General features: G+C 45.1%; 3 protein-coding genes across 3 annotated transcripts in view; 1 reads left to right on the forward strand and 2 right to left on the reverse strand.

The window, feature by feature from the left end:
- The window catches only part of GTF2H3 (general transcription factor IIH, polypeptide 3, 34kDa), a 17082-nt gene extending 13606 nt beyond the window's left edge, over nucleotides 1-3476 (reverse strand). The window contains exons 1-2 of the mRNA XM_012663404.1: nucleotides 3386-3476; nucleotides 25-104 (exon numbers count right to left, since the gene is read on the reverse strand). Coding sequence (XP_012518858.1) covers nucleotides 25-104; nucleotides 3386-3398 — 93 coding nt within the window. The 5' untranslated portion in view covers nucleotides 3399-3476. The remainder of the gene's footprint in view (nucleotides 1-24; nucleotides 105-3385) is intronic.
- Nucleotides 3477-3540: 64 nt separating this feature from the next.
- On the forward strand, nucleotides 3541-13445 carry EIF2B1 (eukaryotic translation initiation factor 2B, subunit 1 alpha, 26kDa). Its single transcript, XM_012663483.1, has 9 exons — nucleotides 3541-3687; nucleotides 4525-4626; nucleotides 5798-5934; nucleotides 6042-6158; nucleotides 7905-8017; nucleotides 8893-8961; nucleotides 9939-10014; nucleotides 11657-11782; nucleotides 12521-13445. Exons 1-9 carry the CDS (start codon nucleotides 3675-3677, stop codon nucleotides 12683-12685), a joined length of 918 nt encoding a protein of 305 aa, XP_012518937.1. The 5' UTR covers nucleotides 3541-3674; the 3' UTR covers nucleotides 12686-13445.
- A 489-nt stretch (nucleotides 13446-13934) lies between these two features.
- DDX55 (DEAD (Asp-Glu-Ala-Asp) box polypeptide 55) lies at nucleotides 13935-27590 on the reverse strand. The gene is made up of 14 exons (XM_012663484.1): nucleotides 27483-27590; nucleotides 24972-25022; nucleotides 24791-24877; nucleotides 23871-23962; nucleotides 23727-23789; nucleotides 22722-22871; nucleotides 21484-21673; nucleotides 20304-20386; nucleotides 18240-18371; nucleotides 17251-17343; nucleotides 16317-16431; nucleotides 15705-15873; nucleotides 14861-15153; nucleotides 13935-14316 (listed from the first exon to the last, which is right to left on the reverse strand). Exons 1-14 carry the CDS (start codon nucleotides 27588-27590, stop codon nucleotides 14140-14142), a joined length of 1803 nt encoding a protein of 600 aa, XP_012518938.1. The 3' UTR covers nucleotides 13935-14139.
- Between the last annotated feature and the right edge of the window lie 29 nt (nucleotides 27591-27619).

Consider the following 27619-nt stretch of genomic DNA (forward strand, 5'->3'; position numbering starts at 1 on the left):
AAAGGCCTCCTCAAGCAGTTTTACCTGAGATTCCTTCAATGCTTGTTTTCCCCACCAAATTGGGTTGGTATCAACCACGATAACTAGAAGATTCAATTCATCTTCTGAAAATTAACAGGAAACAAAATTAAAAACATTAGCCTCATGAAAATGAATCAAAGGTAACATTCCCAACTCATAGATTAAATCCAGAGCAAGCACCACTACGTGCCTTTAAATATTTATCATCCTACAATGGAGACTAGCAGAAGACCCAGTTCTTTTAGAGATTGAAGTGGGCCTTAGCAAGCTCTTGCCTGCTTCCTGTAAAGAATGTAAACTCCATGAGGGCAGGGATTTTTGTCTGTTTTGTTCACGGCTTATCCTCGGCTGCTACCATACTGCCTAGCACATAGCAGATGCTCAATGAATGTCTACTGAATGCACCCAAAGATATTTGCATTTTGCCTGGTCAAGGACAGAAGGGACTGATTAACCAATAGCAGGAATCCCAGTGGTAGAACTTCAGGCATGAAGAATTAAAGACAGACACAGGAGTCAATGTGGCCCATTTCACCAAATCACCTAGCAGCAAGGCCTACTGTGGTTAGGAGCCAATTTTTAAAAGATAAAATCCAGAGTGTAAAGCAATTCCTATGTAAATAATTTATTGTAAAAAGGAATTAGGCTACTCTCAAAAGAGATAAACACAACTAAGCAGGCTACCTTAACACATTAATCATTCTTTTGAACTTTTTTTTTGACAAAGGGGTCTTACTATGTTGCCTAGGCTGGTCTTGAAGCGATCCTCTTGCCTCAGCTTCCCAAGTAGCTGGGACTGTAGGCAGGTGCCACTGTGAGCACATTAATCATTCAACAAACATTGACACTAAGTATCAGTGTTAGGTATTGGGAATACTGGGTCCAAGCCCTCAAAGAGCATATACTCTGAATGAGGTGACAGATGTATGAACCGTTTTGAAAAGCCCAGGATGCTCATTTAGTAGCAAAAAGCAGTAATGCGTTTCCTGTCTCTGTACCTTCCTTCCTGCAGCCCCATAACTCCCACGTCAGGATAAACCCCACCCCATCTTGATCTCTGCATATTCAAATCCTTACTACTCTTCAGGGGCCAAAACCAATGCTGCCTCTTTCTTCCAGCAGTAGGTCAAGGCTCCCCATCTCAGGAGAGCAGGAATGCCAGCCTCTGCACCAGGCGCTGGCATCTGTAATCCCATAATTCCGCTCCATCCTGACAACCCAGCAAAGTACATATTATTGCCGTTTTTCACCAATTAATAAGATGTAATCCGCCTTTTTTTACATTTAACAGTTGCTGAAATCCAGATGGTATCTTACCGTTAAGATTGGCAACATTTTTTTCTTTCTTAGTGGTACATTAAATAAAGTCTCACTTCATAATCAATGTTGTTTTAGATTAGATGAAATAGGGCATATAGTATTCTTATTTTGCAAATAAAAGTAACATGCCCTACGTCACATGGCCAGCTAGCAAGCGGCAAGGCCGAAGCACTGTTCTGAAGATAGATCTGCTTGTCTCTAATGACTATGGCTCTCAGCTGGGTGAGGTGTCTCATGCCTGTAATCCCAGCACTTTCGAAGGCCAAGGTGAGATGATTGCTTGAGGCCAGGAGTTCAAGACTAGCCTGGGAAATATAGCAAGAGCCAGTCTCTACAAAAAAAATTTAAAAATTAGCTGGGCATAGTGGTGCATAGCTATAGTCCCAGCTTCTTGGGAGGCTGAGGTGGGACGATCACTTGAGTGCAGGAATCCCAGGTTACAGGGAGCTATAATCGTGCCACTGCACTCCAGCCTGGGCGACAAGAGGCAGACTCTTTCTCTCAAAAAAAAAAAAAAAAGAAAAGAAAACTTCAGCTCTCCATTGCCCCACTGCCCACCTCTGACCACCCAGGACACTAAGTGACCCTCTTCTAATGACACTTAGCATTTGCTACCTCATTGTACAGTTGTGTGTTTCTGATCTCTTCCCAGTCCTGCCGACTAGACTGTGGGTTCCTAAAGGAATGAATTTTGCTAATGCTAGGATGGAATAATACACGTAAATCACACAACAAAGTGCCTAACACAGAAGCAGTTAATAACTGTTTCTGCCACAGGCCCTCACTCCCCAACCCACAGACCTTCAACCTTTGGCCTTATTCTCCATCAGGCCCCACCCCACAATTCTCAGGGTCACCCATTCCTTGCTACTACCAAGAAGCTTGAGAAAAGGTGTTGCCTGTAGGGAGGGGTGTGCACCTACACACATGCAATGTCCCTGTGAACTTCCTTCTCTGGCTCTCTACCTCCGCACTTGTAGACAGAAGCAATGCCAAGCGTGCCTCCCTCACAGGGTTGTGGTACCGATTAAAATTACCAATTAATACAACCGATAAAGGTGTATGAGGCCGGGCATGGTGGCTCACACCTGTAGTCCCAGCTACTCTGGAGGCTGAGGCAGGAGGATCACTCAAGCCCAGGAGTCTGAGGTTGCTGTGAGCTAGGCTGACACCACGGCACTCTAGCCCCGGCAACAGAGTGAGACTCTGTCTCAACAATAAAAAAAATTTTTAAAAAAAAGGAGTATGGACAATTGTTACTGCCTCTGAAAGGATCTCCCTGTTTCTATTCTTGCTCCCCACAATCCATTTTCCACACTGCAGCAAAAGTCCTTTTAAAATTGTAAATCGGATCATAACACTTCCTTGCTTAAAACTCTACAAAGGCTTTTTACTACACTTAAAAATAAAGCTAAACAACTTTATCATGGGCCACAAGGCCCTGAATGACCCGCAACTGGCTAGTTCTCTGATCTCGTCCCTCTAGCCTTTTTCTTCAAGACATCAGGCTCATCTGGCCTTCCTCTACCCCCAGGCTCTCCATTTCTTTCTTCTCAGTGGAACCGGGTGGCTCGACCTACCACAGAGCCTTTGCATTTCAAAGGCACTTTCCCGGGACTTCCAGTAGTCATTCAAGTCTTAGTTTCAATATCCCGCTCTCCCTTGGACTCCTATCTAAAGTAGCTTTCCTCCTCGACTCCACTCGTAATCTACCACACCATCCTATTACGTTGTCTTCACAGCTCTTGTCACCCTTTGGAATTATTTTTATTCACTTGCCGGTTGTCTGCCTCGCCCACTGCACCGGAACCTCCACGAGGGTCCCTGTCTCTCATCATCTCTGCTCCGGTGCAGAAAATAACGCCCGGCACACAGGAGGCGATCCAAAAATATTCACTGAATGAATGACTGGACACGTTGGCTACTCCTCTAAAGACCAAACGAGTTCCACCCAGCCCAAAAGACACACTCCATTTGGCAGGTCCTGGCCAAGCCGAGTCCCCCCAGCCCTGGGGTCTCGGGTCCCAGCCTGCGCGGCCCTCACCGTCTGAGACCATGGCGGCACAGCACCTCAGCGTAGAGCAGGCAGCGGTCCGCGAGCGTCCGGAATCCTCCGCACCCCGACTTCCGGCGCCGACAAGCGGCGCACAGGGTGGTTTGGCCCGGGCCGCGCGCCGTACCCACGGCCCCGCCCCCAAAGCGCCGGAAGTGGAGTGCCGAGGCGCGCCGCGCGCTGTCAATCTCTGTGGCTCGCAGCCGGCGCGGTCGCCGGACCCTTCTGAAGTGGCGCGGGCGGCTCCGGGACCCTCGGGCTCTGCATTCCGAAAGGCACCATGGACGACAAGGGTAAATCAGGGTGATCAGCAGGCGGGACTGCTGGGCCTACAGCGGAGCCACGCAAGGGTGCCCCATACCTCTCACACCCAAGCTGGGCTCCCGGAGAGGTCGTTTTCGAAGTTCAGGCTGCTCGTGTGCATGCGATTCCTCTAGTCATAACTAAACCCCCCTTGCTGCCCTTGCATCAGGGATGGGCCCTGAGAGTATCCGCAGACACCTTCCCGTCCACACACGCTGCTTCCCAGCGCCCTCCTCCAAAAAGGCCTTCTCAGTGTTGATTTCCTCCTACGTGAAGGAGGAGTAGGAATTCCTGCCCTGCTGGATCTATTACTCCAAATCAAAAGAATAAGGCATACTTAATGTGCTCATCTATTATAGTTATCAAAGTGTTTTATTAAGTGAAAAACAAGGGCAAAATAATATATACCTCTCATGTAAAGGAATAAAGGGAGTGGGGTGGAACTCTTATTTACATATATGTGTATATTAATAGGCTTGCATTAGCATAGACTGTCTGGAGGGGTGCAGGAAAAATTGGTAAGGTGGCTGACTCGGATCCTCTCAGAACTTAGGTCCAAGGATGGGAGGAAGAATGTTAATCTTTTAGTAGGGCTTAAATTTTATGGCTTGCACACCAATAACTTTTTCCAAATAAGAAAGAGATCTTGCAAACAGTAAAGTGGTGTCTTCTCTATTCCTATCAACGTTTATCATGTCCCTGAAACCAAGTAACCCGAAAAGAAAACATTTCTTATTTTGCTTCTTAAGGTCAACAATCATTAATAAGCTCTCTAGCCTTACATCCTGCTAAATGAATTTGATGAATCATTTTTTCTCTTTTCCCAGAGTTAATTGAATACTTTAAGTCTCAGATGAAAGAAGATCCTGACATGGCCTCAGCAGTGGCCGCCATCCGGACTTTGCTGGAGTTCTTGAAGAGAGATAAAGGTAAAGAGGGTCATGTGCAAATATTCTGGGCCTTAGGAAAGTCTTCTAATAACTCCTAAAAATGTAGAAGGTGAAAGATGGATGTTTACCTGCATAAGGTAATGCAGCCCAAGGCTCAGCTTCTGCCTTAATTTCATGCCTTGTAATCTGGAGAGAGCCCTCAAGCTATCATTAGAAGGATCCCCTTTCATAAATGAAATACACTTTTAATCAAGAGTGACTATTTTACATCAAGTTAGCCATGAGGCTTAAATTACAGCAATAGTTCAGCTTTACAGATGTTTATTGGGCTTCCACCTTGCATCAGATTCTGTGCAAATGCTACAGAGAATACACCAGAATAAACTCTTAATATTATTCATTTTGATGTAATACTAATTTAGCATCCTAAATGTAAGCATCTGGGCATAGCATGACACCTTGTATAAGCAAAATAATCATAATAATAAGGCCTTCTTTAATCTGAACTGCTGGCCTAGAGACATGTGTCTTCCCACTGTACTTACCGTAACATCCAAACACCTTAGCCTCACCTACACTGCCTTACAGACCTCATCTGCTGCTGCTTAGTATCCTTCCATGCTATCTCTCACTGAACTATGCTTCAGCCCTGCTGGCCTCTTTGTTTCTCATGCCAAGTTTATTCCCATCTCAGACCCTTTGCGTTATTATAATTTGTACCCGGAACCCTTCCGGCTCGCTATGTGGCTGGATCCTTTCTTACTCAGGTTTCAGTCTAAATGGCCCCCACTCCAAGAGGCCATCCCTGTTAAGTAGCCCCACATTGCATATCACTCTGCTTTTTTTGTTCTTCATTACACATATCTGTATTTCACGTGTTTATTTCTTTGTATGCTTGCTTATTGTGTGCTTCCTTTCCATCAGAGCAGAAGCTGTCTTTTTTTTTTTTCCCCCCAAGAGATGGTGTCTTGCTATGTTGCCCAGGCTGGTCTCAAACTCCTGGCCTCAAGCAATCCTCCTGCCTCAGCCTCCTGAGTAGCAGGATTACAGGTGTGAGGCACAGTGGCTGGCTTGTTTTATTCACTGATATATCCTAGCATCTAAAACAGTGCCTGACATACAGTTATGCACCCAGTAAATATTTGCTAAATGAATGAATGAATCGCAGACCCAGCTAGGGCCTGTCACATTCCTCGTTTGGTCATTCCAGGGGAGACAATCCAGGGCCTGAGAGCAAACCTCACCAGTGCCATAGAGACCCTGTGTGGCGTGGACTCCTCCGTGGCCGTGTCCTCTGGCGGGGAGCTCTTCCTTCGCTTCATCAGCCTTACCTCCCTGGAATACTCTGTAAGCCCCTGCCCTCCCTCAGGTTACCTTTCCACTTCTGTTTGGCTACACATATTCTCAGCTTTACCTGGATCGTCCCTGTCCTCTCATTTTTCTCTTCTTCCCAGGATTACTCCAAATGTAAAAAGATCATGATTGAGCGGGGAGAACTTTTTCTCAGGAGAATATCACTGTCGAGAAATAAAATTGCAGACCTGTGCCACACTTTCATCAAAGATGGGGCAGTGAGTACATATCCATTTTGTGTCGTAACTATTAATAGGAGCAAGGGCTTTGAGTCAGACCGCCTGGGGTAAAATCCTGGCTCTGCCACTTACTTGCTGTGAAGCCCTGGACAAGTTATTTAACCTCTCTGTGCAGTTTTCTCATCTGTTAAATAAAAGTGACAATAGTACCTACCTTATAGGGTTGTTGTGAGGATTAAATAAGATGGTATGCATAAGTCCTCGGCACTATGTCTGGCCTGTAGTGAGTGCTATATAAATGTAGATGTTATTATTACAGACGGTTGTCATTGTAAACACAAACATGCAGGGACAGACACTGGGACAGCATGGATGATTCTTGATTTATTTTAATAAGATATTTTACTAAAGAAGTATTTTTATGGTTATATATGTAGTAAATTAGTCTGAATTAAATCAACACAGAACAGCTCTTGTCACTGGTTAATATTGAGCATGTTCTTCAGGCAAGTTAGCACTGGAGATTTTCTTGTTAACTTCATTTTAGATGCTATTACAGAGATGCAAAGCTGCCGAGTATTTATAAGTGAGGACAGACCGGAGCTGCAGGTTAAGCCAGTCTCCCAGCAAAGGGGTAATAAAACTTATGTAATGTCTCCCCCACCAGTATACATCCTTCTGCTACCTAAGCCTCCACTGACCATAAAATTATGTACTTGCATTTGACTCTTAAATCTTGTCCCAACCTTTGAAGTATGTTATTAAATGATGTAATTGATGTGAATGAAACTTGTACAAAAGCCAATTGCAAACAAAGCCTTTTTTGGCCAAATGGAGGCAAGGTTGTGACTGCCGCTCGCTGAGGCCTCCTCCTGCAGACTCACCGTGCTGTCGGTATCGCAGGTTTCCTGGCTCTAGTGTAGTGTAATGTGTGCCTACATCACCTGCAATGCACTGACACTAAATTTAGAGCAGAGCTGCTCAAATTTGAACATGTCGATGAATCACCTGGGGGTCTTATTAAATGCAGATCTGGGCTCAGCAGGTCTGGGGTAGGGCATGAGACCCTGCATTTCTAACAAGCTCTCAGGTGAGGCCCAGAAAGGAGCTGGAGAGCTGTGTCTACCATCTTGCATTACAAGATCCTTTGCACCCTTCCACAGAACGGAAGTTCCGAGTAAGTGTCTACAAATTGTATCCATGCCACACATAGGTTGTGTTTACCCCAAACAGTGCTTATAAATTTTTCAAAACTGGTTTCCAACATTTCAATATTGGATTTTCGGCCCCTCTGGAAAAATCAGATGGTCTGGCAGCAGTAGGACCACGTGACAATGACCACATGACGATAGCCACTTGACGGAGCTGAGGATTCCTGGCTCTCCTTACTTAGCCTTTTCACTTTGCTGCCGGCCCCACCCAACCTGCAGTGATTTATGCTTGTAAGCCCAAGTGGGAAAACCTTAGAAATACGGAAAGCAACCCAAGGGAACCTCATGGCGCCTTCCGATATCCAGGCTTTTATGTCTTGTAACACTGCATGGGGGTTCCACTTCTTCATCTGCTGTGGGAAGCGAGACCCATGCTGTAGTCCTCTGGCAGAAACTCTTTCAGCTTGTAAATGGGCTGGAAACTCAGTGTACAATCAAGTCTCCTTTCTGATTATATAATGGTTGTTGAGGAAGCACACAGAGAAGCTTAGGGTGCCAGGAACAGGCATTAGGGTGCAGACAGTATAGGTGATCACCAGGGAGTCGGCCTCTTTGACAAGTTCTCAATCCACAGAAAATACTGACTCATGCCTACTCCAGAGTGGTCCTGAGAGTCCTGGAAGCAGCTGTGGCAGCCAAGAAGCGATTCAGTGTATACGTCACAGAGTCACGGCCTGATTTATCGGGGCAAGTACCTTTCTGTTCAGTTGTGTGCCCAGCAGTCATTTTGAACAGCAAACTGAGGCTGAGAGTCCATCATAACAGGAACCAGAACGTGCTCTCTCCCGTCCCATTTGTCAGTGTCAGCATTGCCTTTGATTGTGCCTGTTCCTGCCCCTGGGAGAAGAATTGCTATGGATTTGCAGTAGGTCACGGTGTAGGATCTGGGGGTTTTAATCAGAGGAACAGCAAGGGATTGTGTTGATGAAAAGTGTTTATCAAGGAATAGATGATTGCTGGGCACAGTGGCTCGTGCTTGTAATCCCAGCAACTCAGGAGGCTGAGGCAGGAGGATCACTTGAGGTCAGGAGTTCAAGCTCAGCCTGGGCAACATAGCAAGACCCTGTCTCTAAAAAAATTTTTTTAAATTAGCCCAGTGTGGTGGCGAGTGCCTACAGTACCATTTACATGGGAGGCTGAGATGGGAGGGATCACTTGAGCCCAGGAGTTCAAGGCTGCAGTGAACTATGATTGGGCCACTGCACTCCGGCCTGGGCAATAGAATGACCTTGTCTCTAAAAAACATAATAAAACTTAAAAAAAAAAAAAATAGGCAATTCATGTCTCCATCTCTCCAGAAGGTAAAAAACTTTCTCCTTTTTCCTGAATTTATCTCTTACCCAGAGTCCCTAGGAGTATAGTTTTCTAAAATATATACTTTTCTCTAAAGAAACCAAATTCTTATTTCCTTAGTCCAGAGTCTTTGGGATCTGCCCTTTAATTTATTATTAACCGAGTTTCAAGCTAACATGGCTAATCACTGTCCAAATTAAGTGACTCATCATATATTACTATGGGACTTTCTTGGACTTTCTCTAATGTTCTCAAAATGTCATTTTCAGTAAGAAAATGGCCAATGCCCTCTGCCACCTCAACGTCCCTGTCACTGTGGTGCTGGATGCTGCTGTTGGGTAAGTGCCGTCTTCCCTGAGCATCATTACCTTTCCTTGCCCACCCTCAGGTGGGGCAGTGTTTTCAGATTGAAGGTTTGAGTCCCATTCATAAAACTGCGCTGGGCAGCATCCCACCTCTTAATAGCTGCTCTAAGTCAGCAAGCTCATTGTAAGGTCTTCATAGCGTACACAAAAGACAGGGCTGTAGGCCCTTGGGGAGAGTGGGAGTTTGTGTCCAAAGTTTTATGGATCCAAGTGTTAGGACATTTTAAGAGCAAGATGCCAAGGTCAGTCAGGATCAGCACTTAGGATAATCAGTGGTCTCTCTTCATTTGACAACCTGGGCTGTCCCCAGTGGCACACTGGGCTGCCATGTCTCACCCCGGCAACGTCTCTTCTTAAACCAAGGTCACGTCTTCCTGGGATTATCAGTGTATTTCACAAGAGAAAACAGGATTAATAATTTCTTGGGAAGAAAACACATAAGCTAGATGATGAAGGAAATTAGGAATGTGTTCAAGAGTAGGCATTTTGAGGAATTCTGATTGCTCACTTTAAAAGGTAAATTGGCTTTCACCCTACTAGAAAGACTGCCTAACACTTTGTTCCAGCTTGAGTTCACATCAGCTTTTTAAATTTTCATTTTGTTTTTATTGAAGTAGGACAGAAACTCCAGAATACCACACTAGTAAGGATGAGAACTGTATCATGAAATTCCTGCTCCAGTTACACATTTATATATGTGCGCACATGCCAAGGGACAGTGTGGAGTGTGTCTTATTGGGGGGTCATGGTCAAAAAGCATTTCCATGTCCCTGATAACAACGCCAAGGGCCAATCATCTCTGTTTTAAGTGCTCTTTTGAAGAGAGGTAGTAATGGGATGAACTTAGCATGAAAATGGAATACTGACCTTCACAGACGGTGGTGCTACTAACGAGCCAAGAAAAGCAAGCATGAAAAGCTTTTCTTTTTTTTTTTTTTTAATTTCCTTAGTTATATCATGGAGAAAGCAGATCTTGTCATAGTTGGTGCTGAAGGAGTTGTCGAAAATGGAGGAATTATTAACAAGGTAGGAGCCTCAGCTCTTCCCAGTTCCTTGCTCAGGGCTTGGAGATGTCTTGCTGACCTAGGACGCCACAACAGGATTGTGTGTATGGTTCATTCTGCTCCTAATCCTGCTTAGCTTTAGGACTTCATCATGGAATTGAATTGTTGACCAATTCCCATGAGCCACTGCAGTGGTCAGATTTCCTTCTTTGAAGACTGATTGTAAATTAAGACAATGTAATTTATATTTATACAAAATGAGCTTTAATTGGAATTTGTTTTTTGTTTTCATTTTAACTGAGCATATTCAGCCTCCACATACTATTTTATTCCAATTTCTCTATCCATTGCTTAACTTGGAAAGGTTTTGTGGAAGTTTTTTTTTTTAGGTTTTTTTAGTATTTTTTAATGGTTAAATATATACAAAATTTAAAATTTTCCATTTTAACCAATTTTACGTGTACATTTTAGTGGCATTAAATGCATTCACACTGTTGTGCTACCGTCAGCACTGTCTGTTTTGAAAACTTTTCTACCTCTCTATCTATCTATTTATTTATTTATTTTGGGGACAAGGTCTCACTCTGTTGCCCAGGCTGGAGTGCAGTGGCTCAATCATAGCTCACTGCAGGCTCGATCCTCCTGCCTTAGCCTCTTGAGTAGCTGGGACTACAGGTGTGTGCCACCACACCCAGCTGATTTTTTTTTGTAGAGACAGCGTCTCGCTATGTTTTCCAGGCTGGTCTCAACTCTTGGCCTTGAGGGAGCAATCGTCCTACCTCGGCCTCCCAGTTAGCTGGGATTACAGGTGTGAGCCACCACGCCTGGCTGTTTTGAAGACTTTTCAGTTTCTTCCCAAACAGAAACTCTGTACCCATTCAACACTAATTCTCCCTTCCCCATCCCCAATAACCTCTATTTTACTTTCTGTCTCTAATTTTGCCTATTCTAGGTACTTCAAATAAGTGAAATCATATAATATTTGTCTTTTTTGAGTTTGACTTATTTCACTCAGCATGATGTTTTCAAGGTTCATCCAGGTTGTAGTGTGTGTCAGAACTTCTTTTCCTGGTTGAATAATGTTACGTCGTATGGATATGTCACACTTTGTTTATCCACTCCTCTGTTGATGGATGCGTGACTTGTCTCTTCCTTCTGGCCATTGTAAATAATGCTGCTATGAACATTGGTGTACAAGTTTCTGAGTGTCTTTTTTCAATTCCTTTGGGTGTATATACTGAGAAGTGGAATTGCTGAGTTAGATAATAACTGTATGTTTAGCTTTTTGAGGAATTTCCATAGTAGTTGTACCATTTTACATTCCCACCAGCAATGCAGAAGGGTTCCAATTTCTCTACATCCTTGCCAACACTTGTTATCGTCTATTTTTTAAATTATAGCTATCCTAGTAGGTGTGAAGTGCTTTTGATTCTCACTATGGTTTTGATTTACAGTGCCCTAATGACTAACGACGTTAAGCATCTTTTCACACACCTAGTGACCATTTGTATTATCCTTGGAGAAATGTCTATTGTCTTCTTTTTTAAAAGGTCCTCTTTGACTCCAAAGCCAGAATTACATGTATTATGTGCATACGCTTTCTGTTGTTTCTACTTGAAACGTGCTGAAGAGCTCATCATTCTCCATTCTCTCTGACTTCCCAGATTGGAACCAACCAGATGGCTGTGTGTGCCAAAGCACAGAACAAGCCTTTTTACGTGGTTGCAGAAAGTTTCAAGTTTGTACGGCTCTTTCCACTAAACCAGCAAGACGTCCCAGATAAGTTTAAGGCAAGAGTTTTACATATTTGAAGGGATACTGAAGTCTAAACTGAAAGCTTTGAAAAACTGCAGTGCTAGGAATGTTCCAGTAAGTTTTTTACTTCCCACTCCTATTTCCCCCAACATTTGGGATACAGAGATAAGTTGGTGATTGGACAAATACATTTGCCCCAGAATGTCCATCTTTCAGTGCCTGGTTCATTCAAGCAGCACTATGTGGGCTGAAAGGAGGCGGGAAGCTGGTGGTTGGGTCCCAGCTTTGGAATCCACTGTCTGGGCTCACTCCCATCTTCACCACTTACATACCGTGTGACTTTGCACAAGTCCTTTCATTGTAACCTCTGAGTTTGTTTCCTTATCCCTACAGACGGATAGTGGCATCTGATAGGTGGTGAGGATTCTGAGATAATCCAGGGAAGGGCTTAGCACAGATCCTGGCACGTGGCAAGTGCTATAGAAATAGACTCTAACTGGTTACCTTGAAAGGTCTAGAGAAGTTAATCCGGCACATGAATGAGGGGACATGTGACTTAGGCTTTTTGTTACACTACGGCTCTTGGTGGGTAGCCACCATGATCTGGCTTGTGGGGTAAACCTGCCCTCCCCACCAGCTGCTACACAGCCAGCTTCCCCTGTTTTCAGAGAGCAGCTGCAGGCAGTAGCACACTGACTGCTCAAGCTAAGGCCTCACTGGTTCAGAGCCATGAAGATTCCAGGCAGTCTAACATGTGGTTCTTATCTCCTCAGTATAAAGCAGATACTCTCAAGTCTGTGCAGACTGGACAAGATCTCAAAGAGGAGCATCCGTGGGTCGACTACACCGCCCCTTCCCTAATCACCCTGCTGTTTACAGACCTGGGCGTGCTGACCCCCTCAGCAGTCAGTGACGAACTCATCAAGCTCTATCTATAACCACCGGGTCCTTTCCTGCCAACGTACAGCTAATGTAGTTGAGGCAGGTTGAGTAGCTGTGTGACCTCCCAATGAGCCAGGCTAAAACTGAATTGTCTTTTGTGAAGATACACAGACTAAGGCTTTAAAATCATAAATTTTGTAGAATCTTTCTTACTTATTTCAGTCCCATCTGAAATGTGTCCGTGGTTCTATAACCCAACCTAAATTGTGCTTACAAGGTCTCCAGAAACTTCCATCTTCAGTTTCCAAAAATACAAGTTAGATTATTGGCTACTTAACCAATGAAAGGTGTGCCCCAGTCCACCTCCCTTCATCCTGCCCTGCACTCCAGACTGATTTGCCAAAAGCATCCATGAAAGAAATACAGGCCAAAAAGCAGGTGTCCCTAACTACAGCCACACCCTCTGCAATAAAAGGCTAGCGGCTGGCCAGGACACGTCACACCTGGTGCCTTAGGAGAAAGGCAAGAAGCAGTCGCTGAATTTGCATCCGGCTTCCAGTGGTGAACAGGTCCCAATAGGATCAAGCCAAATGGAGTAAGAACTGTACTGAGAGAACACAAGGAAGGCAGAACAGCATTCAGCAGTATCCTGCATGGCTCAGCACTAATAGAGACGCCTTCCAGAACATGTAAACTGATACTCTGTATCTGTAAAAGATGTGCACTTAACTTTAAACATGTTTGGGACCTAAACAGCTTTTTAAAATTACACTTGGGAACAAATTCAGCATCTTTTCAAATAAATTATATGAAAGATTTTTGATACAGTGTTGTATCAATTTGCAAGCTGACCCCTAAACTATATTGGCCATCTTCGTGACAACACTACGCAGCCACATTCACACACTTAAGATGCAGTCAATCAGAAGATTACACACTTTATTCAACAGAAGGCATAAACATGATAGTAACTTTCTTTCCCAGAAAATCACTTGCTTCCTGTTCTTCAACTGTAAACAGTGCGGGGACTATTCTTAGAAGATCCCGGCACGTTAGCCACCTCTGCAGGTGCTCTGTGCGGGGCACCACATGGCAGCTGAAGTCCTGGGGCTGGGGAGAGGAACACCCTGGGAGGTCAGTGCCTAAAAGTACTAAGGAACTTTAAAAAGCCTAAAATCAAGTACATTTCAGTATCTTCGTGTAAAAAAATAAGTATAATATAACCTCAGGAAAAATGAGCTCTTCAATTATAAGTAATCCATCAAGATAAATAAATATCGACATCTATTATTTATACTGAAATAATTTTACATTTTCTTCCGTTAGAATTCTTCAAGACTGCTATGTTTTTAGTAAAATACTCACAAGTGTGAGATCGCTCATTTCCCCGGTCTGGAAGAGTTCTTCTCAGACGTCTCCTGTAGTTCTCCTTGGCAGTAAAGGCAAACGGGAGCCACATGCCAAGTCTGGGGCCAGCTGTGCCCTGGTGGCCTTAACTGTGGTGCTGCCGTCACCCATCATCTTCCAAATCCGAGATCCCCAAATCTGCTGTCTTGATTGTTCTTTTGCCACTTGTCAACAGTCCCTTCTCAAATTCTTCTTTGGTAATTTTGCCTTTTTTAAACCTTTTCAAGAGCCTTGTGTCATTAAGTAGTTCCTCCATGTCCTCATCTTCGATATCGGAACCCTAAGTGCAGAAGAAACCAGCAAACTACTAAATTTCTTAGCAACAGTGTTCTAGTGAAATCAGCAGTTTTTTTTTTTATGAGGCAGAGAATCTATCACCCAGGCTTGACAGTAGTGGCACGATCATAGCTCATCGTAACCTTGAACTCCTGGGCTCAAGTGACCGTCCTACCTCAGCCTCCCACATAGCTGGGACTACAGGCACATGCCACCATGGCCAACTAATTTTTTTTTTTTTTTTAGTAGTGATGGGGTCTTGCTATGTTCTCAGGCTGGATCTCAAACTCCTGGCCTCAACTGACCCTCCCATCTTGGCCGGTGCATAAGCTACCGTGCCTGGCCAAAACGAGCAATTTTTAATTGGGAACTATGAGCTCTTTGATCTATAAGCTTCCAGAAATACACCAAGTTCCCTGCCCTTGTTGCTAATGTAATAAAGAAATTTGAGAGCCCCACACAATTCCTATTTGAAGATTCTATTACAATAAAATGTGTTCAGAATTCCAAGTTAAAATGTAAATAATAAAGAAAATTGCAGACTTCACCTCTTCTCTTTTCCTTTTCTCATTCATTTTTTTCTTCTTTTCTTTTTTGGCCTTCTGCTTCGACCATGCTTTATTCTTTATGAATTTTCTTCTCCCTTCATTTTCTGTTTTCTCTTTTCTTTGTTGCTCCAGTAGTTTCTGCCTCTGCTTTTCTCTAATTTTATCTTTAAATGGAATAGTGTCTGTATTAACATCCACGGGCACAAAGTCTGGAAACTGCTTTCCTCTCAGTTCTGGCATCTTAGGCATCCTCAACAGGGCAAAACCTCGAGCAAGACTGGCAAGATCAAGGTCTGATTAAATCAAAACGTAAGAGTTAGCAGAGGGCAGTGGTGTGATCATAGCTCACCACAGCCTCCAACTCCTGGGCTCAAGCCATCCTCCTGCCTCAGCCTCCCGAGTAGCTAGCACTATAGGTGTGCACCACCATACCCAGCTAATTTTTTAATTTTTTTTTTTTAGAGATGGGGTCTTGCTATGTTGCCCAGGCTGGTCTCAAACTCCTGACCTCAAGTGATCCTCCCACCTTGGCCTTCCAAAGTGCTGGGATTACAGGTGTGAGCCTCCACATTCAGCCTCACAATATAATTTTTCTACAAAAAGATTTAATGGATTCACTTTAATTAGAATTAAAATAATTACATGTTTAGAAGGTAAAAGGGAATATTCAGCAGCCAGTGGCTGGTTTATCCTGTGTCTACTCAAAGTCTAGAAACAATCCCTTTTAAATGATCAGAAAATATTAATGCATAACATTTTCATAAGGCAAAGCAACTTCATCTTTGAAAGAGCATCAGGTAGTTAAGACAAAGACACAATTATGTGAAGAAAAAGTACAACTTACCCTTTAATCTGAAAATGAGGTTGCATTCATGCTTTGCATAAGCCTGGACATACGACACAAAAGCTTTCATGCCCTTTTCAAACACAGCTCTGTCTGCCAGGGCCATGGACTTAAGCTTTGGTAGAAGGTCAGCTGTGTTTTTCTGGAGCTTCATCTCCTGCAGGGGGCACTGCACAGACACCACACTCTCACCTCTGCCTGGCATCACCTCACCCCAGTGCTCCCCATCACAGCCACCCCAATGCTCCCCAGTCTTGAAAAGCAAAACAGTTCATTTTAATTTTAGATCAGAAGTCTAGAGCCCAAATCCAATCCAACTATTTTACTTGGTCCAAAAAGTATTGATAAATCTTCCTGATCTGGTAGGAAAGTATGGCAACACTGGGTCCTTCTACTCAAGTAGAACCTTTGCCTGGGGCCCAGCAGTGGCTGCAACCCCATAAGAGACTCAGTCACCCCACAACTGAGCTGTCCCCACAGGCTTAAGGCCTGCCAGGGTCCCGCACTGACATGACCAGCCCAGCCCCTGAGTCTGCAATCCCTAATCTAAGTTTCTGACCATATGACAGAAAACTGTGCAGCTACCCTGTCACTGGGTGTTCTACAACTTACTTTTTGGTTAATTGCAAGGAAACTGATGTATGACTCTTCCATGGGCAGGAGGAACACCAGAGCGCTGCCACTGTGGCCAATGCGGGCTGTGCGGCCACAGCGATGCACGAAGGCACTGTGAGGACACAGGATGGGAACAGGCGCCCAGGTGAAGACGGCTGAGCAGAGCTCAGGCTCCAGCCACGCAGCTCAAATGCTCTGAGGAGCCACAGACAACACAGCTCAGTGTGGGCTTAGCCACCTACTAGTGTGAGAAACAGAATAGCTAGCAATTAAACAGACTTTGCAAGATGCTGTTAAGAGTAGAAAATTAGGGAAACAAAAGTATAAAGAATAAAATAAAAATGCTCTATAATCTCAGAAGTAACCATTATTTTCATTTGGGGGTTTATATTTATAGGCACTTTCCTACGTTTGGAAGCATATATTAGGAATATATATTTACTTTGAGAAAATAATTACAATTTTCATATATGGTTTTATGTATTGCTTTTTTCATTTAAACATTCTATCAAGAATTTCTGAAAGAAATTACAGTATTTGAAAATATCTTTAATTGCTATAATATCATGCCACTTTCATCCAAGGAGTAACCCACGGAAATGAGTGGGTTATTCACTCATTTGCCTATTTTTGCCCTTTTTATTTTTTAAGAGACAAGGTCTCACTCTGTCACCCAGGCTGGAGTACAGTGGTGTGATCACAGCTCACTGCAGCCACACCTAGTTAACTTTTTAATTTTTTTAGGGTCTCACTCTGTTGCGCAGGCTAGTCTTGAACTCCTGGCCTCAAGCAATCCTTCCACCTCAGCCTCCCAAGTAGCTAAAATAATGTGCTGATGAACACCACTACATGTTTATCTTCTCAGAATTCCCATTTCGTTAAGCTACATTCCTGGACAGAGAAAGGGTAGCGGCAGGCTAGCACACTGTACCTTGCATTGCTGGGCGGGTCGTACTGCAAAACCCAGTTTACTTCAGGAATATCTATCCCCCGGGCCATCACATCAGTGCACACTAAGATCCCACTAGGAAATGAGAAAACAGCATTCTGAGTAAGGAGGTCACAGTCTTCATCACCATCAGCCTTTTTTTGTTGTTGCTGAGACAGAGTCTCGCTCTGTTGCTGGGACTAGAATGCAGTGGCATCATCACAGCTCACTGCAGTCTCACTCTTGGACTCAAGTGATCGTCCTGCCTCAGCCTCCTGAGCAGCTGGGACTACAGGCATACACCACCACGCCTGGCTAATTTTTCAATATTTTGTAGAGATGGGGTCTCACTGTATTGCCCAGGCAGATCCTGAACTCCTGGCCTCAAGAGATTCTCCCATCTCAGCCTCTCAAAGTGCTGGGATTACAGGCATGAGCCACTGTGCCCAGCCAAGAGTACTTTTAAGATAGCCAGGATGCTCAATGATTAAGAAAAATAGAAAATTATTATTTACACGTACAAACAGAAACAAGTTATGGTCGCCTAAGAGACCACAAGTTCCCTGTCATGTAGTCACAAGCCTGACAACCCACAGGCAGTTTCCATCCCAACAAGACTAACAGATTGCTCCTTTCTGCTCAATCATCCAATTGACAAATGGTCATCACAACCCTCCACTGGGCCAGGAGCAGGGAAACCCGGGAGGGAACACCATACCCAAGGCTCCCATCTTCACGGAGCCTACGATCCAACAAGGAGGCCCCACAGCGAAGGCAGCGACACAGCAAAGCGTAGCGGGGTGAGGGCCGAGGAAAGGGTGCTCTCAGCGTTTATACAGTAAGATGTGATGAGCGGCTTAGAGAAGGAAGAGGGTCCCAGTCAGGAAAGACAACACGTGTGGAGGGATATGGACAAGGGAGCAGGGTGAGTCTGGGGACCTGAGAAAGTGTAGTGCAGCTGGAGGTCTGCATCTCCAACGAAGCCAACCCACCTCTGCAATTTGCGGAACTCCACGAAGATCTTATTGCGTTTGTATTTCATCTTCCCATGAATGCACATAATCTTCACACCCCTCACCAGGGCCTCCAGAGCCTTCCCGTAGTACTCCACACAGGCACAGGTGCTGTGGAAGGGACAGGGGCCTTAGTGTCATTGGCCATCTTGGTCCTTCTACAATTAGGGGAAACGAAGCAGCGAATGACAGGTGCAGGAGACGTGACCTAATTATGAACCCCCCTTGGGGGAAAGAAGAGGGCGATGGCTGTGACTATCATCCACCACTGAGCTCCAGATCTGAAATCCTCTCAGCCAATGAAAGGTCAATCTTTTGACAAAATCCCTTAAACATGAGTTAAACACCAAGGATATAGTCTACTGTCTAAAGATGTTCTAGCAAGTGGACTCTCCCTGGGCCCCTGAGAAAGGAATCAACCTGAAGTAGTCATTCAGAACAAAACAATGACATCTTAGACACAAACAGTCTTATAAAATTTTACAACACTCCTGCTTTTCCTCTGGGAAGAACTACTTCTTCCCTAATTAGCAGGATTTTCAAGGGCTCAACAAAAAACCCAAGTTAGTCCACTCAGATCCCTTCTCCCAGGTATTTGGGACTTGGGGCTGACATCCAAGGACAAAAGGGGGGCTAGGGCAGGGTCATCCCAAAGAGGATGTGCCCTAAAGAGATGGCCCAGGAACTCCTGCCAAGGAACTCTCTGGGGCGCCCTGGATCCTGTCCTCCCTGGGGGCTGGGCACTCAACTTTCCCTTCGGGTCTGTGAGCTCCTTACCCAGCAACCTTCTAATAAAGTTCGCCCAGAAGCCCTTTTTTCCTTACTCAGAAGGATTCCAAAGTGACTTCCCATCCTTGTGCAGATGAGGGAACTGAGGCTTTACCAGAGGCAAGAGCAAGTGGCAGAGCCAGAACCGAGGTCTGGCTCCCCCCTGCTGTTCCGCCCGCTGTTCCAGCTGCAGTGCTCCAAGTTGGACTAACTGCCGTCTACTTCAACACCTCCACCTATGCTAAGTGACTGTCACCAGATTCGTCATTGTTTTCTGCCACGAGTCACATGAGTATATAATAAAGTGCTGTGTCACACAGTAAGGGTCACAACCCACAGATCCTGAAAGCAACTTGGTGGGTCTCCACCAGCATTTCTGAAAGTTAAACGAGTAGAACAGGGAGAAAACATCAGAATGCATCCCTAGTAGAGTGCACAATTTTGTGAAACCTTTGTTTTATTTTCGTGTGTTTGTGTGTGTGCTGTGGGTCAATCAATATAGCTAATGTGTTTTGTTTATAGAACGACAAAAAAGAAACATAAAATTCTCTTGGTATTGCCAAAGATCAACACTTTCATATTTGGAGGAGAAGGAACAAAAAACAAACCACCAGCCCAAAGAATACACACATCTGTTCCTATCTTGCCTTCCGACCACAAGACAAAACCCCCTGTGGCAGACCCCGTGGGTGGCTGATCAAATGTCATTCCCAAACACTTCTTCGCCTGCCTCTCCAGAGGGAGGGAAGCTACATGCTCATCTTCTCTGCTGCTCCTGAAGTAAAGGGTTCTGTGTGACCCACTTTGGGGCTCTAAGATGAATTCATAGCTGAAGTTAGCTAGGGCGAAGGGGTTTCTGAGAACATTTTTTGCTTTTCTGGTCAAAGGGATGGATATAGCAAACACTGCCTTCCACCCTCTCTGCTTTTCCTCCTCTACCTACCTTCAGTGTACACACAACAGGGTGTTATACTGAACACCTGGAAACCATGAGGTGACATATCGGAGGGAAAGGACCAAGACAATCACATTGACCTTGAAATTACTGAGACACTAAACCAATGTCAGAACTGCCTACCTTTGGGCTTCTTTTTATAGGAGGAAAATAAACCCTTCCTGTTTGAGCCACAGAAGTTGGATTTTCAGTTATATACAACCAAAAGCATTCACGAGAGAACCATCCTAGACAGAATCCAAAACCCAAGGGTCACAAGCACCTGCACATTCTGGGTGTGGCTGAACCCCTCACTCCCATACCAGAGACCACAGGATTACCTGAAGAAGACCAGGTGCTTTTCCTGCTTATGATTTCGAAGGAAATGTACCAGCTGATTAAATTTCTCATCTGCCTTGCATACCTACAAAATGAAAAGGGAAACTATTAAAATAAAAACATTTATTGGCAATAATAATCTCCATGGCTATTTTTAGTTTTGGTCTTAAATTTTAAGGAATCTAATGTTTTCCATGAATAGGACAGATTTTAGTCAGAATGTTAATCAGTCTCCCTAGCTCGGAATAAATGTTAACATGTGCTGCTGTCTGTAACGGTTAATTTTTAAGTCACAAAATCATAGAACTCGGAGAAATATAGTCACCTAATGCAACATTTTCCAAATCCCAATGCCAGTATACATGCCAGCTATAACACCATCTCCAGGGCAGATTTTTACAATGCAGATTCTTGGGCACGGCATACGGATTCTTATTCAGTAGGTCTGGGATTAGAACCAAGAATCTATATTATTTAAGAGTTTCCCAGGAGATTCTGATGCCAAGTTTAGAAGTCACTGCTCTAAGGTGAATACAGATTTCCAGAGTGGATGTACATAATTATCTGAAAGGCCTCTATGGAGACAGACACCACTGTTTCTCTTAAAAATGTAATCAAGTCCTCCATTCAACCCCCCAAACTAGAGCCATTAAATTCACCTGAATGCATTCCCCCTATTTTCACCAAAACCAAATTTTTTTTTTTTTTTTTTGGAGACAGAGTCTTGCTCCGTTGCCCAGGCTAGAGTGGCATGGCGTCAGCCTAGCTCACTCACAGCAACCTCAAACTCCTGGGCTCAGGTAATCCTCCTGCCTCAGCCTCCTGAGGCTGCTGCACTCTAGCCTGGGTGACAGAGCAAGACTCTGTCTCAAAAAAATAAATAAATAAATAAAACCCAAACACTTGGCCAGTGGTCAGTTGAGGGTAGAAGGGCCAGAGACACTGGCCTTGGAGACTGTGCTTAAAATACATTTATGCCCAAGATAACTTACTTATTCACTCATTCAACAAGTTGGACCACCCAGACCATCTGTCCTATCTCTGTCCTCAAATGCTTTTTAAACGTGCCACAGGATCTCATTACATAAATTCACTTTCCTATGAACCGCAAGAGAATCCCGAGAGCACGTGCCATCACTACCGAACCACGCGACTGCACGAAAAGCAAGCCCAGGTGCGCACCATGTAGTAGTTCTCCAGGCGGGAGGGGGTCTTCTGGGTGCTGCTGGCTGCCACGCCCTTCTCCTTCACTGAGACCCGGACAGGGTTCCGGAGGCCTGCTCTCACCAGGTTCTCCACCTCCTGTGTCTGAGTGGCGGAGAAAAGGCCCGTTCGCCTCTGCTTTGGCAAAAACTCCAGGATGGTGTTTATGCTGAAAATGAAAGCTCACACTTAACCCCTCACTTACCAGCATAATCAACAAACAGTGCTGCAGGATATTAACAGGTATTTAAAAAGAGTGAAAAAGAAGTCACCAAAATATTTACAATAGGCTGGGCACGGTGGCTCATACCTATAATCAATCCTAGCACTCTGGGAAGCTGAGGCTGGCTTGAGGTCAGGAGTTTAAGACCAGCCTGAGCAAGAGTGAGACCCCTGTCTCTACTAAAAATAGAAAAAATTAGCTACGCATGGTGGTGCGCACCTGTAGTGCCAGCCACTCAGGAGGCTGAGGCAGGAGGATCGCTTGAGTCCAAGAGTTTAAGGTTGCAGTGAGCTGTGATGATGCCACTGCACTCTAGCCAGGCCAACAGAGTGAGACTGTCTCAAAGAAAAAAAAAACTTCCTGCAGATATTACTAGGAAGTGAGGTTAAGGGCGATTTTTGTTTCTTCTTTATACTTTCATTTTTCCTACGTTTCTCCAATGTAAGCATAAATTTATACCTTTACAGTGGGGGACAATTAAAAGAAGTAAGTGAAATTAAGACAAAATTTTTTGAGACTAAAAACCACTGCATATAGATTTTTTTTTAAGAGATGGGGTCTCACTCTGTCACCCAGGCTGGAGTGCAGTGGCCCGATTATAGCTCACTACAGCCTTGAACTCCTGGGCTCAAGCGATCCTCCCACCTCGGCCTCCCAAAGTGCTGGGATTGTAAGTGCACCACCACACTGGCCAAGACTTTAAATGGGCGAATTTGTGTGGTATGTAAATTATATCCCAATAAAACTGCTTACTAAAAACAACAACAAAGGTAAAACAAAATCATGAAAGAAAATGCATTTAAAGAATATCAAAGATAGAAGAACTGGAATTAAATTTGTGTAGTAGAATCTGAAGGCTCAAGCTACCCAATGGTTTGAAACTGCAATGTGGTTAACAGAAACGGTCAGGAAGTGGTAACGGAATCCCATTTCGCTCTCCTTTCCTACCAGGATCACCCACCCATCCAAAGCCAGAAGTCCAAAATCCACTTACCTTGCCTCAAATCCCATGTCCAGAAGTCTGTCTGCTTCATCCAATACCAGGACATCCAGGGAGCGCACACAGCTGACCAGATCCAAGCCTTCGGCCTTCCTTCGGAACATGTCCTCCAAGCGGCCTGGAGTGGCCACAACGATGTTCCCGCTACAGAAAGAAAGTTTAACATTTACCATACTCTGGATCTTGGGAACACTGGGTATGGTTACCAAAATACCAGGTTTCATACCCCTAAAAGTCATCTAAGTCCCAGTGAAGAGAAAGATGACCAGGAGACTGGAAGAGAGTGCTGCAGGGTAGAGACAGCAAGGGCCACGGGGAGAGGAGTCTGGGTTCCGGGCTAAGATCCAGGACCAACGGGCAAACTCCGCCCCCAGTCCACACCTGGCCTGCCGCCTGTCTTTGACGAGTGTCTCCCTGGCACACGACCACGCCACGCCCATCCCTTCACATGTTGTCTGTCGCTGCCTTCACACTGCAACAGCAGCTGAGTAACTGTGACAGACCATATGGTCCACAAAGCCTAAGATATTTACCATCTATCTGCTCCTTTACAGAAAAAGCTTGCCAACCTCTGACCTACGGCAAGTTACTCGACCACTTTAGGTCCCAGGCAACTCATCTGTATGATAAAACGAAATGCTGACAGACTTACAGAGCCACAAACTGGCAGACTGAGGGCCAGATGTGCCCCACAGACTGGCTGATCAGTAAGAAATTTCTTTAAAATGTAGATTACATGCCAACAGATTAAAAATCAGGAAATTACATGTACGAATCTAGAATCCCATCTTCTTTTCAAGAAACTCAAAACCTGGCAATTCTTGCCCAGAATCCAGCCAGGTAACTACCACTGGAGATGAGTATTGAGGGCACCTACTGGCCAGTTCCTAACAATCTGCCCCCCACTTACACTCATGGGTAGGACTAAATCACACAACAATTTCTCTTGGGTTCAGTGCCAAGAACAGGCAAGAAAGAGGCGGAAGCAAGCAAACTTACCCTTGTTGCTTAAACCTCTCAACATCTTCCCCAGGATTCCTGCCACCAATCCAAAGAATCTGGCTAAAACAAGAAACAGGTCTTTGAGCAAGTTGGGCAAAACAACAGCCCATGGCTAACTGCAATACTCCATCCAAAATTCACCTGAACTGTGGGAAGTGCTTCGTGAAATGTGCCAGGACCTCGTCTATTTGAATGGCCAGCTCTCGAGTGGGGGTGATGATTATGGCTCCAACCTACCCACGTGGAGGGAACAGACATGGTTAGCAGCACAAGAGACTCCCAGAGCTGAACACACAAGCTCCTGCCACCTCACAGAGGAAAATTCCCAGAGAAACAGCACTTCCTGGACTTTAGCAGCAGCATCTGGTCATAGCATGTATCAACTACTTTGAATTACAGTCACTGGTCATTATTCACTGCAGTTATGCTTTATAAAGTCACTGCAAACACTGAGTTGGCGAATACTGAACTGTTGTTCCTAAAGAAAATACGGGGTTAGGTTCCTGTCAGTCTCTGGGCATAACATTTTTGTTAACTGATCGATACATAACCTTGCTATATGTTTCGTTTAAAGACACTGTATTTTACATATATTGATTCATTCGCACTGAACCAACGGCCAACAGCTCCATAACTCATGCCTGAACGAAGCTTATCTAACACACGTACTTCGTCTGCGCATCATAACCCCCTTGCACTCACGAACACTATGTTGCGCCTCAGCACTACATTGCTACGAGCCATTTTAAACAGCAAGATCACCAACAAAAAGTATAAAAATGTGAAAAACATGGCACTAAATAGACCACAAAAAGGACAGTGTACGGTCTGAGAGCTGAAATGAAAGGCAGCTCTGCCCATATCCACAAATGACCGTGAAGGTGCCCTGAGCATCGAATTGGGGGTTATAAATTTTAAAGAGCAGGCAAATTTACAAATACAGAATCCACAAATAATGATGTTGACTGCCTTTTAGTTATCCAAGATTCTAACCAGCTTCTTACCCAGCCATGAACTGACTGATGACTAAGTGAAAACACATCACTTTTGCAATGCCTCACCTGACTCTTTTTTAGCTTCTCTTCCCTTCTCAGGAGAATTTCCAGAATGGGAATGACGAAAGCGAGTGTTTTGCCACTACCTGTGACCTGCAAAGGGAGAGGAAGCTTTGCTTTGCTTTTTGTTCTCACAGTTCATTTGAGGGAAAACATGAGGACAGGCTGATGTACCCAAGGTACTCACCGCTTCTGCGGCGACATCTTTGTTTTTCATGAAGAGAGGGATGGTTGCAGACTAGAGAGAGATTGCAAAGCACTGGTTAAAGAATGCTACGAACTCACAGGCGAGACCCAAAGCTCTAGGCACATACTGGGGGGCGAAGCCACAGCAGACCCCGCCACAAAGGGGACTCTGAGTAACCAAGGCACCACTGAGGAGTTGAATCAAACGTGCAACACAGACGGTGTGGTGGGGACAGCAACCTGAGCTGGGAGGTGGGAGTCCTGAATTCTAGTCCCGTCTCTCCTGCTTTTCCACTCTGGACCAGGAAGCGATTAAAGGTCCCTTCTAGCTCTAGTATCACAGAAGAACGATTCAAATAAACCCTGTCATTTTAAGCACTGCGGAGTGCCTCCAGATTTTGAGAAGCCTGGCCATTTGGTCTCAGGTCTTGGCCTCAAGGTTATTCCCTCCAGGGCTTGCTCTTGGTCCCCAAAGCCTGAGCTCACCTGCATCGCAGCAGATGTCATTCCTTTCCAAATGCCTCTACGCGAATGGTTCCCAACCTGGGTGATTTCTATCCTCCCCTCTAATGACCCAGGGAATATTGCAGTATCTGGAGACAATTGCGGTAGTCAAAACCCAGGGTAGGGGGATGCTGTCATCTGGCGGGTAGATTCCAGGGGTGTTGCTACATCCTATACTGCCCAGAACTCCCACAACAAAAAATTTTCCAGCCCCAAATGTCAAAAGTGGCAAAGTTGAGGACCCTGCTCTAGACCACTGCTGTCCAATAGAAACATAATGAGAACCACATACGTAATTTTAAATTTTCTAATGGCCACAGTAAGAAAAGTAAAAACAAACAGGTGAAATAAATTTTAATACAACACATCCAAAGTATTGCCACTGCAAAATTTAATCAATATTATTATAAAAATTAAGGAGATATTTTCTATTCTTTTTCCATATGAACTCTTCAAAATCCAGCGTATTATTTTATAATTAGAGTACATCTGAATTTGGACTAACTGTACTTCACGTGCTCAACAGCCATGTGTGTCCGGTGACCATTGTAGCGGGGGGGCGAGCTCTAAGCCGTGAACTCCGAGGGCAGAGATTGGGTCTGTTTGCACCACATTCCCACAGCATGGCACACAGCACCCCCCGCCTCTCTCTGCAGCCCTGCCTGCTTCCCCCACATCCTTCCTGGACATGTCCAACTCAACAGTCAATTTTCTTTCTTTCTTTTTTTTTCTGAAGCCCAACTCAACAGTTTAACACAGCACTCTGGGTTTTCCCTCTAAAACCTGTTACCCCTCCCGGATTTCCTCATCTCAGGAAATGGTAACACCAAACACCCAGCTACTTAGAAAAAAACCTTCAGGTCCCTCTAGATTCCTCTTTCATGACCCCCCACCCACACTTCCAGTCTCTCAGCAACCCTAATGCTATCCTGAACCTGATTTCTCGATGCTTCCACTCCACCATCACCTCTCACCTCACAATGGCCTCCAACCTGACCTGCCTCCTTCTCCTCTTACCCCTTCAAAGGCCATTCTCTACAGAGATCACAGCCCTTCCCTTCGTATACGTTTCAAACCCATGTAAGATGGCATCCCACTACCTTGAGAATAAAATCCAAGACCCCGCACAGTCCAGCCCCTGCTTTGCTCAGCTCTCCCACCACCCTCGATGCCACGAAGGTCTTCTTTCTGTTGCTCAGAGCTCATTTCCTGATAACCCCACGGCATACGCGCTGGCAGTTCTCGAAGCTGGTATCATCTGCCCCAATCACCCCCCAGCCAGCTCCTTCTCCATCACTCAGGCCTCAGCTCAATGACAGTTCCTTAGAAAGGCCTCCCCTAACAGACTACCACATCAGCCTGTTTTATTCCTTTATCACAACACCAGCTGAAATTATCTTATTCTTTTACTTCTTTCTGTAGCTCTTGCACTAGAAAATAAGCCCATGAATAGGCACCAACACTGCCAAGGAGGACCTGATACATAGGAGGTCCTCAAGAAATATTTCTTGAATAAATGAATTAATTGGGTCAAGGGGCTTCACTTCGTGACACAGTAACAACAGGTAACATTTATTACTGAGCGCCTACAATGTGCCGACATTGTTTTATTTCATCTACACAACAACTCTATGAGACAGGTAATGTTATTCTCATCACTTCACAGAGAAGGAAAATGAAGCACAGAGAGGTTAAGTCATTTGTCCGAGGTCTCACAGCTGGAGCGGGCAGGGCCAGGATATGAACCAGGCACTAAGTCCCCAGCACCCAAGGGCGGGGTGGATGCGGTGGAGGCGAGATCCCGGCGTGGGTGCGCCGCCGCCGGGTCACCATCCCGCTTCAAATCGCGGGAGTCTGGGCAGCCTGGCGACGTGGCACAGTCCCAGCTGGAGGGATGAGAACCCCAGGGCTCGAGTCCTAGTTCGACCACCTACGGGCCGTGTCCGATAAGCGGGTGCCTGCCCCGCTCCCAGCCTCGCTTTTACAACTGGGCCCTGGGGACGGATACCTGCACCGGCGTCATGTACGGGAAGCCCAGCTCCCGCAGCGCGCCCAGCACCCGTGGGTCCAGAGGCACTGGCAGCGACTCCCAGGAACCCTCCGTCACGTGTTCCATGGCTCGCTACTCCACCTTCTGCGAAGCTG

This window comes from Propithecus coquereli, unplaced genomic scaffold, assembly GCF_000956105.1.
Source record: "Propithecus coquereli isolate 6110/MARCELLA unplaced genomic scaffold, Pcoq_1.0 Scaffold81, whole genome shotgun sequence".
Lineage (NCBI taxonomy): Eukaryota > Metazoa > Chordata > Mammalia > Primates > Indriidae > Propithecus > Propithecus coquereli.

Coding starts and splice junctions, on each gene's coding strand:
- DDX55 (XM_012663484.1), bottom strand. CDS start 27,590: ATGGAACACGTGACGGAGGGTTCCTGGGAGTCGCTGCCAGTGCCTCTG. Junction 21,674..22,721: donor GACATGGGATTTGAGGCAAG/GTAAGTGGATTT, acceptor TTTCATTTTCAG/CATAAACACCATCCTGGAGT. Junction 20,387..21,483: donor GCCTGGAGAACTACTACATG/GTGCGCACCTGG, acceptor TTCATTTTGTAG/GTATGCAAGGCAGATGAGAA.
- EIF2B1 (XM_012663483.1), top strand. Junction 4,627..5,797: donor GTTCTTGAAGAGAGATAAAG/GTAAAGAGGGTC, acceptor TGGTCATTCCAG/GGGAGACAATCCAGGGCCTG. Junction 10,015..11,656: donor ATGGAGGAATTATTAACAAG/GTAGGAGCCTCA, acceptor CTGACTTCCCAG/ATTGGAACCAACCAGATGGC.